Source organism: Sciurus carolinensis, chromosome 5 (assembly GCF_902686445.1).
Source record: "Sciurus carolinensis chromosome 5, mSciCar1.2, whole genome shotgun sequence".
NCBI lineage: Eukaryota > Metazoa > Chordata > Mammalia > Rodentia > Sciuridae > Sciurus > Sciurus carolinensis.
In genome coordinates, this window is record NC_062217.1 from 110,778,205 (window position 1) to 110,801,954 (window position 23,750).

Below are 23,750 nucleotides of genomic sequence, written 5' to 3' on the forward strand. Positions count from 1 at the left end.
GGCAGTGTATGCCATTAATAGCCTCCAGTGATGTGATCCTTCTTTCTACCCTTGGTTCTATTTTTTTTTTTTTGAGATTCAGATATTATATGTGGAAATGTCATAGATATTGTATTAGTGGAAGAGTAAGAACAGAACTACTATGGCCTTAAAGCCAAAAGAAAGAAGAAATAAACCAGAAATATGAAGATCTTTGCCAAAAGGAGCAAGTTTTTCTATTGTTGGTTTGAGTAATTTACTGAACTCAATTTGTTGGCAGTGAATAAACCAGCCAAAGACAGTCTAAGTTCTTGTGTATCTGAACTTGGGATTTTATAAGACACTATTTCCTCTTCAGTTTAGCCAATCACATGCTCCTTTTGAATGTTATTTTAGCCATTTTGCCTTTGGCCTTATAAAATGCAAATTATACTACTCAAAAGCAATTTTAATGTAGGAATTAAATCCAGATTCCATTTGTTTTCACCAAGTACTCACTGTAATCAGAGACTATTGATTTGTATAAATGTTGGTAGAATTTAGCTTGGAGTTAAAATATGGCAGTAACTGAAAAATTTTTGTGGGAGAAGTTTAATCACAAATATGTGGGATTTAGGTGGTTTGGATATTTGAACAATTTGTTTGAGATGGATTGAAGGATGGATCTGGGAGTTTCTGTTGATTTTCAAGAGGAAAAATATCATTGTAAGGCTTAATTTCCCTTTTTGTGAAAAAAATACATAATTGTACACTTTATTACTTCAATGAAGGATGTAATGCAGGGATTATATCCAGACATTGAGATTATGATTTGTTGGAATAAGCATTTAGGACCATGATTTTCAAAAGACTTCTGAATCTTCTGTAAAACATGCAGATTCTCAAGCATGCCCCCTCCACTTTCCACCATGATATTCAGATGGTTGGAGAAGAGTTCGATAAATCTGCATTTTTAACAAGCATTCCAAGTGATTGTAATAAAGGTGATTTGAACCATACTTTGTGAAAGAAATAATAAATTTCTTTATTTGGAAATTTTTAATATCCAAAATTTCGGCACAAAATAGAGTTAAAGAAAGGCAAAAGTCTTGGGGCAATTATTACCTCATTTCTGGCTAAAAATAATAAACAAATAAGGAAATTTTTCTAACCTGAGCTTGAAGCTCATCACTCTGTAGAATCTTGTCATACATAGTCTTTGAGATGTTGAGTTTTGGAGTTGATTTGTAATTGCATTCCATTATGAACAGATAAGATGCAAAGAATTATATGAAAAATTTTTTGCAAAAAAGAGTTGCTTCATGTCCTAAAATATGGTCTATTTTAGAGAAGAATCCATGAGCAACTGAATCCATGAACTGTTGTTGGATGAAATATTCTGTAGGTGTCTGTTAAGTCTGCTTGATGTATAATATTTTTTAGATCCAAAGAGTGTTACTGAGTTTATGTTTGGATGACCTATTTATTGGTGAGAGGTCTGTTGAAATCATGTAGCATATTGTGCTGGGGTCTATCTCAGTTTTTAATACCAGTGGCGTCTGTTTTATGTAATTATGTACATTAAAATTTCAGGCATAAATTGCATCTGTACTGTTTACTTCTGTGTGAAAATGACTTTGATTAACTACACCTTTGTGAGCTATTACTTCCACTATATTGAATTTGATAGTGTTTCTGTTCTTCTCTGTGTTCATTCTTCTTTGAATGGGCCTTTTCCAACTAGAAACTGCTTGTTGAACTGAGCAAACTGTTTTCCAAGTATAATTTCTTCAAATGATAGAAATTTAGAGTTAGAAGTAACCTAAAAATTCATATAGTCCAATTCAAATATAGTTCCCAATTTTTATAGATGAGGAGTTAGGCCCACCAAAAGCAAGAGACTTGCCTAAAGTTACACAGTTAGTGAAAGAATGGGGATTAAACTCCGGTTCTCCTAATATATGGTTCAGGGCTGTCTGCAGGTCCTTAATGATTGTTCTACATGGATGCTACTCCCTACTACATTCTGAAACTGGAGTGGATTCAGTCTGATTCCCATTCATTTTAGCTGTACAAAACCAGAGAGATTAAGAAGGGAACTATGAACAGATAATGACCAGGATATTTATTTCCTTTTCTCTTAGTCTCACTTCCCCTGAAAAAGAGGTCAACAGCCTGTATTAATCGAACGACTATCTATCTGTCTTCCAGTTCCTTAACCACAGCACTGAATCCAATGTGGCAAGAAAATTTCATGTTGAAAGCCAACTATAAATGATTTGTCTTGGCTGTTTGGACAGCTTATTGAAAAGCATTTCCTGAGCTGGAGTGGAAAAGAGCTATGATCAACTACTAATGTCAACCATGAAAGGAGGTTGGGGATTTGGTAGAATGCATGCCATGTATTTGCCCATTGGGATTTCTGTGGATTTTGGTTCTGGTCCTTCCTTTGATGATCTACCCTCTTTCTGCTATGATCCATCCTTCCCATACAAGCTGCCCAGGAAGGCTCACTTTTAATGGTCCTTTGGCTCTAATTTCTGGAATCAATTTCTTCTTATTTGATGTGAGATTTAGCACGTAAGTGGCATTGGTGGAATTTACCTTGTAACTTAGTGTGGTGTTAGAAGCAGAGCCAGTTCTCACATCCTTGTGGGTTAGATGCTTTTATGGCTTTGTAGTCTGTTTTTGGCTAGACCTAAAAGTCACATTGCCAGCAGACTGTCAGTACATTAAAAAAAAAAAATTCAGGAAGGTACAACTTTGCACATGCTTACTCTGTTGTCCGTTGCAAAAACATTTCATTTTCCTAAGTCCCAGGGGGTCATGAGAATAAATTTACATGTGAGTGTTAGTCTAGGAGTAAAAGGATGACAGGGTAAAATATTGGTACTGTAGATCAAAAGTATAATTAACATGTACCTTGAAATGTGGAAAACTGAAGAAGCTATGAGACTGGGTTAAAATCCCTCTCTGGGTGGTAGTTTCAACATAGTAGTATTGCTATTCTTTTTTCTCCCTTTCCTTTTGGCAAAGTCTTGTGTTGGACAATGTTAGTATTTGAGTAAGTGACTAGAAAAGTTCATCTCCTTATATTCTGCCTGCTCCTTAACTTTTTCCATATTGACTCATTCTATTCTCTTTTCAGTGATCCATGTTTTCTTTATTAACATTTTTTAGCATTGGCGTGTTGAAACTCCAGTGAAAATTTTTATTTTTCAGAATTTTTTTTTTAATCAGAAAACTTGTTGCATCAAAATAGCAAAAGAATTCTAAGACTTCCTCTATCGTCTGAAAAACCTCTGCCTTTGATAAATGTAAAACAAAAAAACCCTCCTCTTCTGATGGAAAAGCAAAAAAAACTGAACATGACTTGGCGCTTTGAATTGTATAATTTGCGTAAGTTGCTTAGGCTCCGTATGCTTCATTTATACCCAGGTATAAGGGTGTGTGTGTGTGTGTGTGTGTGTGTGTGTGTGTGTGTGTGTGTATTTGCAGAATTTTATTTTTTTCTTTGAGTCTTTAGGTCTCAGTTTCTGAATCTGTGAGGTAAAGGCATTGGCCCAGATACTTTGGTAGATTCAACATTGATGATTCAAACTTCACTTCATATAATGTGGCACTTGAACCAATCTGTTTCCTTTTTCCAGGCCTGTTTCCTCAGCTGCAAACTGAAGAAACAATGCTCCTATCAGCTGCCTTTAACCCTAATGTTAGCATTTTAACTCTTTTTTATGTTCCTCCTCAACATAGCTGCTCCATGGTTACATAATTGTCCAAACTATATCTCTAATTAATTTCCAAATGTATGTTTCTAGGAGCATAATTAAAAGTTGGTTAACCATCACCAGTCAGTCGCTGGGTGACAGAGACACAAGGGTGAAATTACATGTTTCCTGTCTCTGGGAACTAAGATATCAGGCATATTATGATGATGATAGAGATAATAAATGCAAAGATAATTGCCTTACTGGGAATAAGCACAATATTTCCTGAAAATAAAAGATAAAGAGAACCTAAATAAGCCTGGGTGTTTGTGAAGTTTAGGGAACAAATAAACGGGAGAGAAGATGCAGGCTGTAGGAACACTGTTTGCAAAGAGCCTGAGATGAGAGAGTAGGACTATACTGGGAATTGAAAATAGCTCAGCATTGTTGGAGTGTGAAATTCAAAAAGAGAACAAGGTGGGATAGCCAAACAGGAGCCTGCTCAGAGCTTTGTAAGCTATTTAATTGAAAAATATTTGTCCATATGTAGAGATTATTCAAACATAATTGAAATGCCAATATTTTAAATTAAAATAGAAAAGTTGTTTTAATATAAACTCCTGAAACTATTACAAAAATATTTAAAAGTTCAGGATTGATATTTTTGTATTTTACCTCAGAAGCAACTCATACCAGGAAAATAAGAGTGCCTGGGAAAGAATACCAATCCATTCTTCTTTAAAATGTCCTATAAGGAGTTTCTTCATCAGCTGGCCACTGATTAGGGTTAGATATGTATTCCTAAACTAAAATTCATATCTTTTTTCTAAAAGTCTTGGGTTTTCATATTTTGTGAACTTAGAGAGTTGATGTGATCTTAGTCTTTTAAAAATTTCCCAGAGGGTTTTGTTTTTTGATATCCTTACTCCAATTAAAAAAATCTACATAAATGTTTACTTGGCATCTGGTCTTTTCCTATACTTCAAGAGGAAAGAAAAGTATTCTTTTCTTGAATGAAATAGAAAGATAAAAAGAGACAAAGCACATATGCTCTATGAAACCAAAAGATTGTCAACTGTTTTAATTTGTTCAATTTTTGAGGAAAGAGCACAGGATTCAGAAGTCATGAATTCAAGGTTCCACTATTTTCTTTTCATTTCAATGATGGTATAATATGCATGTGTTACTTTATTTGCTCCTCTAAAATTAAAGTATGTACCACTATGGTTTAAAGAATCAAATTGTTCTGGAAGACTTGTATAAAACAGAAATATTATATGTCTCCTCCATCCATTTTCCATTTTCTATAGGCAACATGTCCAAAAATTCTAGCTCGATTCTATTTTTACTTCTATATCTCCAAATAATATGCTTATATTGCTACTTCTTGATTTTTTAAATTCTTAGCCATTATCTGTTAAAAACAAGGTTTCATTTTTTACCACTATCATCTCCTACACACAAAGCCCACAGTACACACATGGACACTTCTCAATACCCTAGATTCCTAATCTAGTTATATTTTAATTTAGGTTAGATCAATATTCATAGTTTACATTATTATATCTGTGTAAATGATAGTTACAGCTCAGCCACGTTGCATACTCTGATTACTTTGACTCTTCTGTATAATATTTTGTTATACTTGAATTTAATACTGTCTTTTTTTTTGTACCACAGTTTTCTATGAACCAGTCACAAATTTAACCCCATAGTCATTACATTTTCAATCTTCTCTGAATATGTTCATATACTTCACAAATTCTATTTAATCTAGGAAAACGTACAATCTTGAGACTTCTCACCTATTCCATTTGCATTCTTCTTGCACTATCTTCCTGAGGAACTCCTTTGCCTCTATCATTTGCCAGATATTTTCCTTTCCATATTCTATATTTTTTCTTCATTTGATTTAACCTCTCCTTTTAGTGGCACACAATCTTTAGTAGCTATCTCAGACAGATTATGAGAAAAATACTTTGAGATTCCTAATATTGAAGAATGAGTTTCAATTTTGTGGTCTGTTGATAGTTTTGCTGGGTATAAATTTCTACATTGGAAGTGTTTTTCCCATGAGGCATTGCTCCATTGTCTTCTGAGCTTTGGTGCTTCATCAATCTGGCAAGACTCCTGTATTCTTTCTGTGCCCACATCCATAAAGGTGAGCACTTTTGAAGGAAATTGCAGGGCAAGAAGTCTGATTCATTAGAAATGTATGATTATCAACATCAAATGGACTCTCACAAGTGCCAGTCCATCCTTTTACAGATAACAATGTATTTTAGAACCTCTCAAAAAGTAAAATGAGACAGCTTATTTTCCTCAAACCTCTGATAGCTGTACTTTCCCCACACTCACAGAAGATACCTTAATTTTTACTCTTTTGGGAAAATAAAATTCTTTAGATGGGAATTCCTTGGTGCTCTAGAAGTGAAACCTATAAACTGGCTTGCATTTGTACCTATCCGTTCACCTAATGAGCTTGGAATCTATTCTGCTCATGATCTCAAAGTCTTATAGCATCTATTCTTTATTTGAATAGGCCATTTCTGTTAACTGACTCTTTTCTAGTCATCTTTAAATATGCTCAAGCCTCAAAAACCATCGTTAACCATACAACCAACTAAACAAACAATAAACAACAAACAGTACTCCCTCTATCCATATTATATTTAGCTCATGATCTTTCATTAGTTATATATACTCCACCACTCCATTCTGCTTTCTTGCTAAGGTCTTAGTGACCTTAACAAAAATGTTGGCCTCCCTTATTGTACAGAGGTAATCATACTTTAATTTCTGAAACACATTTTTTTCCTAGGCTTACACAACAAAATGCTATTTGTTTTGATTTTCATTCTTCTCTCTGCTGCTTCTGTTTTCTTTCACATTATACTGTCTTCTATTTAACCATTAAATGTCAGAATTTTTAAAAGGCCCTTTCCTTGGTTCTCTTTTTCTCTCCTCTTTCCTCAGATAGTCCTACCCATACATATGAATAGAATTGTCACCTATAAGTATATAAAGAACAAACTTTTCTCTAGCTAACATCTTTTAACTGAACTTTAGACCCATATATGCAATTACTTACTTGACATATCTTCTTGGAAGTCTCAATGATGCCTTGTACTCCACAGGCCCAATTCAATTCCATGATCTCTCCTCCAAGGTAATTCTCTTCCAGTAGTCCTTGTTTCAGTTGATGTCATCTATGTCTCTCTAATAATGTTAGCCAGAGCCCTACAGAAACTCTTGACTTACCTTTCCAATCATCCCACATCCAACTTACCACGAACTTAATTGCTGATACTATAGAAGTATTTCTCAAATCCTTTCATGTCTTTCCATCTTTACCACCTGGATAAGACACCAGGATGCCAGCCTGATCTAAACCTTTTTTTTTTCATGAGGTATTGAAGTCAGGAGTGCTTAATCAGTCAGCAGCATTCCAGCCCTTTTTGCTTTTTATTTTGAGACAGGGTTTTGCTAAGTTGCTAAGGCTAGCTTTGAATTCACAATCCTTATGCCTCAGCTCTGAAGTTGCTGAGAGACACTGGGATTAGAGGTGTGTGCCACTGTGGCCAGCCTAAACTTTCTTGATAGTGTCTTAATTGGTCCAACTACTTCTATCCTGTCCCTGAATCTGTTCTCCACATGATAGTGAGAGTCATGTTTTTAAAATCCAAGTTTAAGAATACCACTTTTACTTAAAGCCTTTATATGACTCCTGTTCTGGGGATAAAGACATAAACTCTTTAATTTGGCATATAGCGTTCACATGCTCTGCCTCTTACTTTCATCACCTGCCTCAGTGAGTACCATCTAATGTCTTGATACTGGTCATTTTGATCTTCTTTCAGTTCCATAAACTGAGGCAGGCATGCTGCTTCCTCTGGCCCAGCGTCTTTGCTTGTACTAATCTTGTCGAGAGTAAGAATAGCTTACTGGCTAATTGTAAAGCATCTGAAGTCTAATTTTCAGGGGAGCCTACCTGGGTTCGAATTCTGATTTTACAATTTGCTTAGCTCTGCAAACTTGGGAAAGTCATTTGCCTTCTGTGACTCAGTTTCCTCAACTATAAAATGAAGATAATGGTAATAGTTACCTTCAGGGATGTTATCATGATCACATGATTGTAGGAGTGACTCTTCCCTTCCCTTTCCTGCCTGGTTAATTCTTTCTAAAACTTCTGAGTTCCAGAGTCACTTTTTCTTAGAAGCTCTACTCACCTCTCTGAACCCAGTTACTCCTCTACTGAACCCAGTTACTCCATTATAGGTTTTCTCATATCTTAAGTTTTATTTTAATGCTTACATTGGGATGACTTTATATTTATCTGAGCATTTTATTTATATCTTTGGTCACTATACTATCTTCCTTACTAGAATTGTTAGTTCCAGGGGCACACTATCTTTACTGACTTTGTCTGGCTTTATTCAATATTCCCTGGGCCCAACAGAGTGCCCAAAACATAGTAGAGTCTCAATACATATTTGTCATTTGGTAAACTTCCCTGATGGAATGCAGGCACTCCTAGACAGACCCTTTTGGTGCTGAAACTAGTGTCCTGCAGAGTAATCAAATAAAAATTAACAAGTCCAGAGAAGGAACACATGGTGGTAAATGGGAGCAGTTAAGAGTGCATCTGTTCCAGTTCATCAGAAGGCCACTCTGAGCAGGAAGACACTCTTGCTTAACAAAACAGGCTTTTGTGGAGATTATATATCAGACACTGAGGCCTGGGTTTGATTCCTGCTCCATTATCTGCTGCTGTATGACCTAAAGTTACATCATTTAACTTTTTGCAGTCTGTTTTCTCATTTGTAAATTGCACTATAGTACCCAGCACAGAGTCAAGTCTTGTTAACTAGGCATGGAAGCATATTACATGCTTATCCACAAGCCCATGCCAATGAGGTATGGCTTGCCCCACACGAAGCAAGTAAACCTCCATTCACACAGTGGCAAACTGCTATCTCCATCCCCCTTCCAGGAATAAAAAAATCTTTGTGCTTTGGTCATAAAACAAAAGAGGGTATGAATCTGTTTGAGCTTGGGAAGGAGAGTTCCAAGGGGCGTACCTGGTGCAAGGGATTTGTCTCTTCCCTGGTTCTTTATATCCAAATTTGAAGGAGGCAGTGGGTGGACTGGTTTTGCAGTTAGGGTCAGTGGTTACCAGTGACCAACCGTGAGACTGATCTTGAGAACAGATAGGGACCCTCCTTCCCTGACCAGACAGCCCTGTCCAGAAGCCAAGTGGATCCAACTAATCACCATTGCAATATCCCAGCCTCTTCTGCTTTAAAAAAAAAAAACAAACAAACAAAAAAAACTGCTGAGTCCATTCCTTGAGAATTACAAAGAAAATCACTCCTTTCTCCTTCCATTGAAGAAAAAAAAAAAAAAAAAATCCCCTTTCTTAAAATAAGAAGAGTTAAGTCTGTAGTCCATCTCCTTCCTAGTGGACCACTGCTGAGATGAGGTTTCTGGGTTTGAACCACCCGTGGAAGAAAGAGCTACATGCAAGCTGTCCATAGTGATGTCTGTGAAAGATGGACGTTGTTTTTTCTCCAAGTCTTCTTTCTCTCTTCTCCATTCTCCTGTTCAAACTTGTGGGACACACTGGGGCTGTGAGTTTCAGGATATACTGTGGGTGTTTGAATAGAACAGGAACTGTATACGCACTCCGTGTGCATTTCATGTGCATGCTGTGCTTGAACTTGGCATGCGTCTGTTTGAAGGAGTTCTTTTGAGAGTATGTAAGGGGTTGGGATTTGTACGTACAAGTGTAGAAAAGTGGTAGGGTGTAAGTAACGTGTGTGGATGAGGAATTATATGTGCATTCAAGAGTGTGCTGTGCTTGAATTTGGTGAGTGTCTGAAGAGCTGTGAAGGTCCATGAGCCGGGCAGGCATTATACGTGTAAGCGCAGAAAGTGGTAGTGTGTACGTGTTATGTGTGTGTGCGCGCGAGTGTGTGTGAGCGCCAGGGGCCGCCCGCCCGCGCGTCCGCCCGCCCGCCGCGGCTCCCCGTGGGCCAGTCGGGCCAATGAGCGCGCGGCTGCCGGGGCGGCAGGAGGGGAGGGGGCGCCGGGGCCCTGCGGATGGAGGCGCGGGCGGCGCGGCGCGCTCATTCCGCGCGGGCGTTGCTGGCAGGGGGCGGCGCAGCCACTGGCCCAGGACCCAGGCTGCGACCCGGGGCGGCGGGCGGCGTCCGGGGTTGGGATGCACCGGGGGTTCCGAGGTGGCGGCGTCGGCGGCGGCGTCGGCGGCTGCTGGGGGACGAGCTAGCGCCGCGGCGCGGGGACCCAGTCCAGCGGGGCCGGCGAGCGGAGGTGGCTGTGCAGTTAGAGCGGCGGCGGCAGCCGGAGCCCCAGCGCCCCTCGCCCACCATGGCCGCCCAGGGCGAGCCCGCCTACCTGGCGGCACAGTCGGACCCGGGCTCCAACAGTGAGCGCAGCACTGATTCGCCCATGCCCGGGTCCGAGGACGACTTGGTCGCCGGAGCGCCCCTGCACAGCCCCGAGTGGAGCGAAGAGCGCTTCCGCGTGGACAGGAAGAAACTTGAGGCCATGTTACAAGGTAGGCATCCCCCCGCGTCCTCGGTCTCCCCAGCTGAGCCCCCAACTCCTTCCCGGACATCCCCGCCCCAGGTCCCGCTACTCCGGCCCACAGCCTTAGCTCTCCAGTCCCCTCCCCCGCCGGCCGAGGACACCCAGGGAATGGAGACCTCGCGGGACTCCCTACCCTTCCACGTCTCTCAGGTCTCCAGACACCGGGGCCCTGTGCTAACTTGATCCGCTCCGAAAAGCTGAAGGCCAAGTGTTTGTACGAGCGCGCCCAAGTTGTGATCTAGACTTTGGAGATGCCAACTTGAGCCCGGACACCTGGGCAGTGTCATCCAGACGCTCTCAGCCCGCGCAGAGTGTGCGTGACTGCTGTCCCACTCCTCAGCCGCCTAGAATTCTAGTTGTGTTTCTTTCGTGTATGTTTCACTCTCTCCCCTTGTCAGTATCCACTTCCTCCAGCTGAGGGGCCTTGTCTCCCTATTGGGAAACGCTCTGCAGATGTCAGGGCTTAAGACAGGAGCTCCCGCCTCCGCCCCCCACCCTGTAGTCTAGGGGCCAGGATGGGGTGAGCAGCCACAGCGTGGGGATTGTGTCCGGGCAGTGCCGCTATGTTTGAGGACAGTATGTGTTCATCCCCTAACAGGCTTATAAAATACATGAGTTACATTCAGTTCATAAAAATCTTCCTGTGCCACGAGTGTCTGACTTCGTCTTTCACAATTTGGGATTTTTTTTTTTTTTTTTAACTCTTTAAGTTTCTCTGGGACTTTCCCAGGCAGAAAAGCTTTAATCATACTGGACTGGAAACAAATTCTGATTTATAATGTGAGGATATGAGAGAACGCTAAAATCCAAGGTCAATTTGACCTTTCTTAAAAATGTTAATTACTAGCCTACTTGTAGCCACCAGTGTGGCTCAATTCCCACATCCAAAGAGAGAAATGAGGTAGTTTGAATGACTATCATTGTTAAGATTTGTGGTAGGACCAGGCTTTGGTCTCACGAAGGAAGGGTGGTGAAGATTCATTCAGTAACTAGTGACTTTTTATCACGGGAGATTTGGAGCTTTGCAAACTTTCTTTTGTGACTGAATGCATAGCTGACTTTATCAATGTATGGCATTGTGGGAGCGAGTTAGCTCTTGGTGGTAATCCATTGGCTTTTTAGAACAATTAAGCAGGTTATTTTAAGAGAGAACAACATGTTTTCCAAAACAATAACTTGGTGGAAACAAATAGCAAGAGTGTTTTGGCAGTCATCTTTGGATGTGCTACAAACTGTTTCCCTTGTCGCTTATTTTTATTGATAAACATCCCTAATACTTCTCATGTCTCTTTTCCCTCAAATTACATAACTTTCTAAGAGGGTTATTCCTGTGATAAAACGTCAAATAAGAGTATTACCAGGTGGATTTGATAAATAAAACCCCAGTTGCATTTCAGTAACTGATTTTAGTTATTTCATTTGTTCCATAGTTTTTTTTTTGTCTAGTTTCTGATTATAAAAAATTAAATTTATGTTGTAAAAATATTGTAAAATTGTTTGGATTGAACTAAGACCACATATGCGTACTTTTCAACAATTTGTTTTCTCTAAGTTTGGAGTTATGTGAAAGTTTTCTAGTCTTTTTCTAATAAAAAATTCTCATATCATTCTTACCTTTTTTACTTTTGCACAGACAAGTAACAACAGTAATGTTACCTTCTAGGAAGCCTACGTGTATAATCTGAGCTTTAGAAGTGGATTTCTTTTTTGAGTTAATTTTCATTTTGAATACAGTGAAATATGGGTGAGGCATTTTTAAAATTTGAAGGCTATCTCCTTTGTAAATATGTTATTTTGACATCCAGTGTTAAAATTACTTTGCAGTGATAGTTTCACTTACAGATAATAGAGGTAACATTTCTTCAACAACCTATACCTAGTAAAATATTTATTTAGTGATTGAACTTAGTGTTTTGATTGACTTTCCAAAATCACCTACAAATGAATTACCACTTTCATGAATGTAAACTTGAACACATTTGACCATAGAACCCAATGCACAGTGTATATTTTATGATGCATACTTCCCAGTATCAAGTTATGTGGAATCACCCTTGTTGGAGGAATTACCAGTTTCCTGAACTAAGTGTAATCATGTGCCTTATTGCTTATACCAGTGGTTATAACAAGTGTGAACACTGGAGTCACTCAGACCTGGGTTCAAGTCCCTGTGGTACCTTGGGAAGGTTTCTGGACCTCTCCCTGCCCTCAGTTTTCCCATGTGTAAAATGGAGCTAATATTAGGACTTTCTTTTAGGGTTTTGTGAGAATGGAAAGAGATAATGACTAATAAACTAAAATTTGTTATAGTGATAATAAATGATAAGAACTTCACAAATTATAGCCGCTTTTATTATTTTTCATAGTAAATATTACATCATGAATTCAAATGGTTTCTAGTGTCTGCCATAATTTATGACATATAGCATATACTTAATAAATAGTCGGGAAAAGAATTTTGCACATTCATAATTGCAGAAATAAAATAAAAAACAAGGTAGGACATCTGGCAAGTCAGCAAGTTTGTTAGTTATTTTTGGGTGGAAAACTTTTCATTTGAAAAGGGTCAAGCAAGTAAAGATTGTATTTGTCTGGTTGGGTTTCTGATTATTGTGAATTTGGATTTGCTATTTTTCTTTTTACAATAGCCTTAAAATATGTGTGGGTTTTCCATTTTAAGCCTGAATAAGATTGTTGGCCTTTAAGTCTTCAGAGTGTAAATTGGTGATTATAATGCTTGGAATTTGTTTTCAGAGGACTGTCCTGGGGGCAAGTTAATCTTTAATGGTTGTATTTTTATTAGTAGAGAAATTCTTATACGCAATGGACCAAAAATTCAGTGAGGTTAAAATATGGGCAGTATGGTAATAAAGAGATGAAATACCATTCTTAGATGATCACTGAATCCTAAAATAATTGATACCCATAAAAACCACCAGACCAAAATGTAGGGAAAAAAGAAATCACTTTGTGTGTGTGTGTGTGTGTGTGTGTGTGTGTGTGTTTGGTTTAATAACTACTTTGGAACAGCCATGAAGAATATCTAGCATTTTCATTGGAATCTAAATGACAATTATTGATTTTCCTAGGCAATAGTTTTCTAAATGAGAATTTATATTTTAGTTTAATTTAGATTTTTGATGGGTATAGTCAGCCTTGAAATGAATACCATGGACAGCATTTTTCAGTGATAAAGAAAAATCATTTTTAATTTCTTCAGTGCTGAGCTGATCTTCAAAATTTAGATTTCATGCTTCTTGTCAGATAATAATGTTGACTCATTTAGGACAATTAAATGTGAGTTATGATATGTAAATGGGAAGGAAAGTGTTACAGAGGAAAGTATGGGAGAAAGTTGGAAGTAATTGGTCAAGAGAGTCAGAGATACAGTCCTAGTGTTTGCCAAAGTACTAAGAGGCAAATACAGGATTCCTGTATTAATGCTTTGTTTTTAGATAAAAATTTATATGTATAATAAAATTAAAAATTCCCACATAAAATTAAGAAGCATAAACACTTTTAAAATTACCAGTACTTTGTGTTTCAGTAGAGAAAGAAGGGAGCATTCACAGGGGCAGGGACTGGGATGGCCTATTTACATGAGTGGAGATTGACATCTCGTGGGTTTTTACCACACTGCTATTGAAGACTTTAGAAACTGTATTGCATTTTTGCAACTTTAGATACCATTTTGAACTTTTGTAATACTGTGCAAAACTGGAATCATTTATTGGTGCTTACTTGAGTGGCAGAACTAGATACCAAAACAGAGGTTGTCATACTCATTGATTAAAACTATGAGCAGCAGTTATATTATCTCTTTAATGTAGCAAACTTTAGTGGAGATTGTCATATGACTTGATGAATATGTAATAATTTCTTAGATATTGTTGAGAAAGCAGAAAGAAATAGGAAGAAGAAATATTTGAAAATGGGGGAGTACTGGAAGGGAAGATAGAGTAAAGCTAAAATGAATAGAGCTTTCCAGTCAGTGCTTGATCAAGGATATTTTAAATGAGAATAACAAGTCAAATAACTTCATGAAGCTTGTGGTTAAATGCACAGGACTGGGTCAGATCTAGATTTGAATTTTGATGTTACCTTTGAATAGGGAACTTGGAAAATTTATTACAGCAGCCTCATTTCTAAAGGGGGATATTAGCAGTAGTTCTTTTATATCCTGAGTAGTTTGTGACAATTAGGAGGAAAAAGATGTATGTAAGATATCATGGTTCTAGCCATATAGGAAGTGCTGAAAATCAATTAGAATAGCAATATTTACTATAAACCATAATTTTCTTATGATAAAAATGAAAATCAAATTTAATGCAAAATGAATATAAAGATTTTATGATTAATGAACATTAACAACTGTCTAAATACTATTATTGGTCTTCCTGGTAACTGGTAGTGTGTTGAGTGGATTAGCCTTTTTAAAGGTAGTTAAATACATAACTGAGTAGGCTTCCCTAGTTGTGACTGTGGAATTGTGGATGAGAGGGCTTTTGACCTCTTCAGCTGTGATTGCTGTTGCTGCGAGTCTTTCATTCTTTGAATGGTCTTGAGTCATTCACTTTTGCTGTTTTTACTAAAGATAAGCAGCAAAATCAACCAATCTCTCTTCTACTTATATGTTGTTCTAAACTTGAGTCATTTACTGGTGCCTAGAAAAAATCTTTTTGAACGAAAATGCTGTGACTGAGCTAAGATGTTCTATTTGCTCACCTGAAAAAAGGAGATAATAATAGTCGCACCATATGGAGATGTTGTGAGCACTGAATAAGAGAATGTATGTAGAATGCTTATCCCAGGGCCAGGCACATGACACTTAGCAAATGTTAGTGTAGCAGCAGCACTGTCCCACGTGACAAAGATTTCAAGACACTAGAAAGCAAACACTTGCCAGTTTATTTAATTTTTAAAAAATTGCTTGCGAGTCCTTTATTTGTGGTGGTGGTGGAGGAGGAGTGCTTGATTTATTTTTAAATGACAGTTTTCCTTAAAAAAATCAGATAGGGCAATTACAGTTGAGTCAGAGAGCAGAATTGAAAGGTAAAAGTGTTTTATAGACTAATTGAAAAAACACATCAGACATTATATAGCTTGGCAGTAAAGAGCTTAGGAGCTGCCTGCATGCCTGCCTGGACTGAGGCTCACTTTGCCACTAGTGGAAACCTGTGACGATGTGTCTGGGCTCATGGGCACAGAGTGAGCACTCTTGATAATGGTGCACACTCAGTAAATCTTATCTGGGAAGACTGGTGGGGCTTTGGTTAAGTTGATCATTGATCCTTCAAACATAGCTAGAGGGGTTTGTTGTATTGATGACTTTTACAGGCAGGAATGTATTTGGCTGCCACTAAAAGAAAGCCTAACATGGAGTGGGTTACATCCAGGAGTGTATCTTCCTCACTTCACAAGAAGTCCGGGCCTTAGTGGTCCAGGCCTTGACAACTGCTCAAGGTCATGAAGATGCTTAGCATCTTCCCTCCTTCTCAGCTTCCTTATCTTTATCCTGTGACTTTTTGCCTCATTTGTGCAATATGGTTTTGGCTATGCCCGAAGGTACATTTGTGATCTGTTTGGGGATAAGGGGGGAAAACAAAAATAGTTCTCTCTTCAAGATTTTGTCTTTTCATGTCTTTTTTCTCTCCTGGAAGTTACATCTTTACTTTTTTGGTCATTGTTTGCTGCAAGAGATTCTGGCAGTGTGTCTTTTCCAACCCTTGAATTGAAGTAGACAAGCAAGAATGGGGTCAGGGTGGTCAGTTTGTAGCTTTGCCATAGTAGGCAAAGCAGAGGAGACTCATGACCCCAGGTTCCACGTGTGACTGAAGCCCAAGCTTATCTCTTGTGGAGACTTTGGCCTGTGCAGTCAATCCTTACAAATTTAGGTTTTCTGGTAATCTTATACATAGGTAGAACTTTCTTCTTAACCCAATCCAGGAGTAGAGCTCCATCCCACAGAGGAAACACCTTTGATCATCTAAATACCTTATTATTCTTTCATCAACAGGGACTAGATCACTGAAAATTGGAACCATTGTTTTTGTGGTAGTTTATTTGTTTGTTTGTTTTTTGCTATGCACGTGCCCTGGAAATATCTTTTTTTATCTCTGTTGTTTTGTCCATGTCAAATGTTTCTTTTTTTTCTCAGAAAAGTCCATAACACAACATAAATGCCTATTTTTACTTTTTGTTGCTCTAAAATATCTTTCTTCCTAAGATATCCTTCCTTCCTCCTTCCCATCTCCAATTTCTTTTAGTAGTAACTTGAAGTAGTTTGAGCTCTTGTTCTTTTGGGTTTATATAGATTGATCACCCTAATGTAATCTGACCAGCAAAGCCAGATTTTGTTCAGAAGATGAAGTCATTTTTGAGGCAGTTTGATAGAATTATTATCAAGTTAGTGCCATGCTTTGCTGTTTGAAACTGTCTCCATCATGAAATAATAAAGTATACCTGTTGGCCCATCCTTAGTTTATATTATTCATGTTAAGATGGAGTTCTCACTTAAAAAAATACATGAGGTGATAGTAACCATATATATTAATTTATGTAAAATGCTTAATAAACCACCAGAGATGAGGCATGATTTTAATTAATTTATGATGACTTTCAATGTGTGATGATGACCTTGGCAAGAAACTTTTGTTGTTATGCTGCAGTGAGCCTCTGCATTTGATTTTTAATCCTTCAGTGCTAGCATTTAGGACAGTTTCTTAAAATCATGAAAATAAACACTTTGTGGATGTTACACATTTATATATCCTTTTGCTATCTTTGAATCCACTAATAACTGTAGGTGATGAAAGCATTTATATGTGTAGTATTAAATCCTGTTCCCATTCATGATGTTGGCATATTAAAAAATAATACTCCCTTTTTAGCTATAGTTTCTCTTGTCACAGTGAGAAATTCAACCTATATTAATCTGAATATTGAGTTTAATATAGAATTTAACTTCATTTCTTATATAGAAAAGAGCTTAGCCATAGGATTTAAAAATTAGCCATTGTTTTTATTTCCCTGATTTTGAAAGTAATGCTTTTTTTTTTTTTTTTTTTTTTTGGCAGTGCTGGGGATTGAACCCAGGGCCTTGTGCTTGCAAGGCAAGCACTCTACCAACTGAGCTATATCCCCAGCCTGAAAGTAATACTTATTAAACAATACTTGGAAAATACATTTTTACAAACGTAAGAAAACACATACACACACACACACACAAAACACAAAAATCATTCTTCAATCCAAAATCTAGCAATAACCCCTGATGTTTTTTGGGAAATTTTTTCCTGGTCTTTAAAAATATATGCACACATAACATATTTTTGCAAGACATAATGAGTTCCTGCTGTATGTCAGGTGCAGTGTTAAGTTGTGGGGATGCAGACGAAACCAAGATAAATATGGTCCCTTCTCTTGTGTGACTTTAATTCTATCCTGGGTTCATAGCTCTCCTGATTCACTTAGCATTCTATCAGTGGTATTTTCTATTTCCTTAAAGATTATTGAAGAACATGATTTTAAATATCTGCACAATTCCCTTGACATATACTTTGTTTAAATGTTACAACAACATTAGAAGATTTTTAGTTGGCCAGATAATGGGAAAAACCAAATGTTTCTACTCAAACTGCTCAGGGCTTAGATCCTGGCTTTATCATTTATTAGCTGTGTGACCTGGGACAAGTTGATAACTCCTTTGAAAGTTAGTGTCCTCATCTCTAAAACGGGCATATAAGTGTCTTCTAGGTCATGGCTAGGCTAGAAATACCGTACAAAGAATCCACAAGTGCCAGCTGTGGAGCAGGAACTCAAGATATGGCAGTATTGCTGGGTGCAGTGGTGCATACCTGTAATCATAGTTGCTCGGGAGGCCGAGGCGCAAGGATCGTGAGTTCAAAACCAGCCTCACCAAAAAGCGAGGTGCTGAGCAAGTCAGTGATACCCTGTCTCTAAATAAAAAATACAAAATAGGGCTGGGGATGTGGCTCAGTTGTCAAGTGCCCCTGAGTTCAATCCCTGGTACTACACCCTCCAATAAAAAGATATGGCAGTATAGAATATTAAACACTTTCTTTTCTGTTTTTTTATTTTTTAAATTTTTTATTCTACTTAGTTATACATGACAGCAGAATGTATTTTGATTTGTACAAAAATGGAGTACAACTTTTAATTTGTCTGGTTGAACATGATGTAGAGTCACATCATTTGTGCAATCAAATGTGTGTACAGGGTAATCATGTCTTTCTCATTTTATGATCTTTCCCAACTCTTGAACCCTCTTCTCCCCTCCCTGTGTTCCCCTCTTCACAATCCAAAATTCTTCCATTCTCCCCTACCCCCCATTATGTATCAGCATCCACTTATCAGAGAAAACATTTGGCCTTTGTTTTTTTGGGATTGACTTATCTCACTTAGCATGATATTCTCCAACTCCATCCATTTACTTGCAAATGCCATAATTTTATATACCACAGTTTCTTCATACATTCATCTATTGAAGGGCATCTAGGTTGGTTCCACAATTTAGCTATTGTGACTTTAACTGCCATAAACACTTATGTGGATGTGTCACTGTAGTATACTGATTTTAAATCCTTTGGGCATAGGCCGAGGAGTGGGATAGCTGGGTCAAATGGTGGTTCCATTCCAAGTTTTCTAAGGAATCTCCATACAGCTTTCCAGAGCAGTTTTACCAATTTGCCATTCACCAGAAATGTATGAGTGTACCTTTCTTCCCACATCTTCACTAACACTGTTGCTTATATTCTTAATAATTGCCCTTATAATTGGAGTGAGATGAAATTTTAGAGTAGTTTTGATTCATATTTCTCTAATTACTAGAGATTTTGAACACTTTCATATATTTGTTGATGATTGTATATCTTCTATGAAGTATCTGCTCAGTTTCTTAGCCCACTTATTGACTGGGTTATTTGTATTTTTGGTGTTAAGTTTTTGGAGTTCTTTATAAGTTTTGGAGATTAGTGCTCTATCTGAAGTGCATTTGGTAAAGATTTACCCCGACTCTTTAGGCTCTCTCTTCACATTATTGTTTCCTTTGCTGAGAGAAAGCTTTTTAGTTTGAATCCATCCCATTTATTGATTCTTGTTTTTATTTCTTGTGCTCTGGTAGTCTGGTTAAGGAAGTCCTAAGCCAACATGATGAAGATTTGGGCCTACTTTTTCTTCTATTAGGTGCAATGTCTCTGGTGTAATTCCTAGGTCCTTGATCCATTTTGAGTTGAGTTTTGTGCAGGGTGAGAGATAGGGATTTAATTTCATTTCGCTACATATGGATTTCCAGTTTTCCCAGCACCATTTGTTGAATAGGCTATCTCTTCTCCATTGTATGTTTTTGGCACCTTTGTCTAGTGTGAGATAACTATTTATGTGGGTTTGTCTCTGTGTCTTCTATTGTGTACCATTGGTCTACCCGTCTATTTTGGTGCCAATACCATGCCATTTTGTTACTATTGCTTTGTAGTATAGTTTAAGGTCTGGTATTGCGATACCTCCTGCTTCACTCTTCCTGCTAAGGATTGCTTTGGCTTTTCTGAGTCTCTTATTCTTCCAAATGAATTTTATGATTGCTTTCTCTATTTCTATTAGGAAAGACATTGGGATTTTAATTGGAATTGCATTGAATCTGTATAGTGCTTTTGGTAGTATGATCATTTGACAATATTAATTCTGCCTATCCAAGCACATGGGAGATCGTTTCATCTTCCAAGGTTTTCTTTAATTTCTTTCTTTAGAGTTTTGTAGTTTTCATTGTAGAGGACTTTCACCTCTTTTGTTAGATTGATTCCCAAGTATTTTATTTTTTTTTGATGCTATTGTGAATGGGGTAGTTTTCCTAATTTCTCTTCCAGAGGATTTATTGCTTATGAATAGAAATGCTTTACTTTTTTGTGTGTTGATTTTATATCCTGCTACTTGGCTGAATTCATTTATTCTAGAAGATTTCTGGTGGAATTTTTTGGCTCCTCTAAATATATAATCATGTCATCAGCAAATAGTGATAGTTTGAGTTCTTCTTTTCCTATTCATATTCCTTCAATTTCTTTGGTCTGTCTAATTGCTTTGTCTAGAGTTTCAAGGATGATGTTGAATAGAAGTGGTGAGAAAGGGCATCCCTGCCTTGTTCCAGTTTTTTGAGGGAATGCTTTTAATTTTTCTCCATTTAGAATGATGTTGGCCTTGGGTTTAACATAGATAGCTTTTACAATGTTGAGGTATGTTCCTACTACCTCTGGTTTTTCTATTGTTTTGAACATGAAGGAGTGCTGTATTTTATCAAATGCTTTTTCTACATCTATTGAAATGATCATATGATTCTTATCTTTAAGTCTATTGATGTGATGAATTACATTTATTGATTTTCAGATTTTGAACCAACCTTGCATCCTTGGGATGAAACCCATTTGATCGTAGTGCAATATCTTCTTAATGTTTTTGGATGCGATTTGCCAGAATTCTGTTAAGGATTTTTACATTTATGTTCATCAGGAATATTGGTCTGAAGTTTTCTTTCCTTGATGCATCTTTGTCTGGTTTTGGTATCAGGGTGATACTAGCCTCATAAGATGAGTTTGGAAGGGTTCCCTCCTTTTCTATTTCATGGAATACTTAGAGGAGTATTTGTATTAGTTCTTTTTTGAAGGTCTTGTAGAAGTCAGCAGAGAATTCATCTGGTCCTGGGCTTCTCTTGGTTTTTAGGCTATTTGATGACTTCTTCTATTTCATTGCTTAAAATTGATCTGTTTAAATTGTGTATGTCTCTAGAAATTTGTGGATGTCTTTGATATTTTCTGTTTCATTGGAGTATAGACTTTCAAAATTGCTTCTGATTATCTTGTGTATTTCAATAGTGTGCACTGTGATATTTTCTTTTTCATCATGAATTTTAGTAATTTGAGTTTTCTCTCCTCTATTTAGTGTGGCTAAAATTTATCAGTTTTGTTTATTTTTTCAAAGAACCAACTCTTTTGTCAATTTTTTCAATTTTTTTTGTTTCAATTTCATTGATTTCAGTTCATTTTAATAATTATTTTTTGTCTTCTACTTTTGGTGTTGATCTGTTCTTTTTCTAGAGCTTTGAGATGTAATGTTAGGTCATTTATTTGTTGACTTTTTATTCTTTTAGTGAATGAGCTCAATGCAATAATGAACTTTCCTCTTACTACTGCTTTCATAATATCCCAGAGATTTTGTATGTTTTTCTTTTATCAATGATTTCTAATTTCATTCCATTATGATCTGATAGAATGTAGGGTAGTATCTCTATTTTTTGCATTTGATAAGAGTTGCTTTGTGGCATAACATGGTCTGTTTTAGAGAAGGAGCATGTGCTGCAGAGAAAAAAAGTGTATTCACTTATTGATGGATGGAATATTCTATATGTGTCTGTTAAGTCTAAATTGTTGATTGTATTATTGAGTTCTATAGTTTCATTTTTAAGTTTTTGTTTGGAAGATCCATCCAGTGGTGAGAGAGGTGTGCTAAAGTGACCTAGTATTATTGTGTTGTGGTCTATTTGATTCCTGAAATTGAGAAGGGTTGATTTGATGTATGTAGATACTCCATTGTTTGGGGCATAAATATTTATGATTGTTATGTCTTGTTGATGTACGATTCCCTTAAGCTTAAAATGTCCTTTTTTATCCCTTCTGACTAACTTTGCTTGGCTTGAAGTCAACTTTATCTGATATGAGGATGGAAACCCCTGCTTTTTTACACAGTGTGTTGTGAATGTTATGTTTTTTTCACATTCTTTCACCTTCAGTCTGTGGTTGTCTTTTCCTATGAAATGAGTCTCTTGAAGGCAGCATATTGTTGGGTCTTTTTAAAAAATCCAATCTACCAGTATATGTCTTTTGATTAATGATTTAGGCCATTAACATTCAGAGTTATGATATGATTTGTATTCCTGGTCATTTTGGCTTATTTTTGGTTTTAACTTGACTTTGTTTGGACTTTATTTGATTGGTTTTTCTTTTAGTGTAGTTCCTCCCTTTGCTGACTTTCATTGTTGTTTTTCATTTTCTCCTCATGGACTGTTTTGCTGAGAATGTTTTGTAGTGCAGGCTTTCTCTTTGTAAATTCTTTTAACTTTTGTTTATTATGGAAGATTTTTATTTCATCATCAAATCTGAAGCTTAGTTTTGCTGTGTATTAGATTTTCAGTTGGCATCCTTTTTCTTTCAGAGCTTGGTGTATATTGTTTTAGGACCTCCTAGCTTTTAGGGTCTGGGTTGAGAAATATGCTGATATCTGAATTGGTTTCCCTCTCTATATAATCTGATACTTTCCTCTTGCAGCCTTTAAAATTTTATCCTTAATTTGTATTCTGGGCATTTTCATTATAGTGTGCTTTGGTGTGGATTTGTTGTAATTTTATACATTTGGTGTCCTGTAAGCCTCTTGTAGTTGATTTTCCATCTTCCTCTTCAGGTTTGGGATATTTTCTAATATTCTTTCATTGCATAGATTATTCATTTCTTCAGTTTGTATCTCTGTGCCTTCTGCTATCCCAATAATTCTTAAATTAGGCCTTTTCATATTATCCCACAATTCTTGGAGATTCTGTTCATGATTTTTTATCATTCTTTCTATATGGTCAACTTTATTTTCAAGATTAAATATTTTGTCTTCATTGTCTGTGGTTCTATCTTCCAAGTGATCTAGTCTGTTGGTGATGCTTTCTATTGAGTTTTAATTTGGTTTATTTCCTTCATTTCAAGGATTTCTATTTTTTTTCAGAATCTCTCTTTATTGAAGTAAACTTTTGCTTCCTGCATTTGCTCTTCTAACTTTTTATTGAAGTGATTTTTTTTGCTTGCATTTGGTCTTTTATATCATCCTTTACTTTGCAAATCATTTTAATTAGGTACATTCTGAACTCCTTCTCTGACATTTCTTCTACTGTGCTGTCAATGGTTTCTATTATTATAGCATCTTGGATTGTTTGGGGAGCTTTCTTCCCTTGTTTTTTTATGTTGTTTGTGTGTCTTTCCCTGTAGCTGTGTGGATCCAAGGTATTAAGGTTTCCACCCTATAGATTTATAGTGTCCCTGCAGGTTTCCAATACCTTGCCTAAAAGGGGGAGATCAATATTAACAGCACCTAAGGCAAACAATATGCAACCTTAAACCAAATAGCTCCTTTTAAGATGTGAAAATTTTTTTCATAATAAACAGAGATGATGTGTTCAATTGTTTTTTTTACAACTTAAACAATAGGTTTGCAATAAGGTCTACAGTTTCTAATGGTGGACAAAGAATGGGGGAGGGGTGTAGGATGTGATGTGTTAATGATGCAAGAGGTGAAACTATAGAGGTATTAGATCATAGGAAGAGTGAAAGAGGAATCAAAAGAAGTTGGTTGTTAGCAGGAGAAGAGAGAGAAAGAGACTGAGGAAACATAAGTGGAAAATAGAATAAGTAACAAAAAAAAAGAACAAGA

The 23,750-nt window shown here is 37.0% G+C and overlaps 1 protein-coding gene across 3 annotated transcripts in view; it reads left to right on the top strand.

Annotated features, from left to right (window-relative positions):
- Nucleotides 1–9,778: 9,778 nt before the first annotated feature.
- Bicc1 (BicC family RNA binding protein 1) overlaps nucleotides 9,779–23,750 on the top strand; it is a 270,647-nt gene continuing 256,675 nt past the window's right edge. For all 3 annotated transcript variants that reach the window (XM_047553385.1, XM_047553386.1, XM_047553388.1), the window contains exon 1: nucleotides 9,779–10,245. In XM_047553385.1, coding sequence (XP_047409341.1) covers nucleotides 10,056–10,245 — 190 coding nt within the window. In that variant the 5' untranslated portion in view covers nucleotides 9,779–10,055. The remainder of the gene's footprint in view (nucleotides 10,246–23,750) is intronic.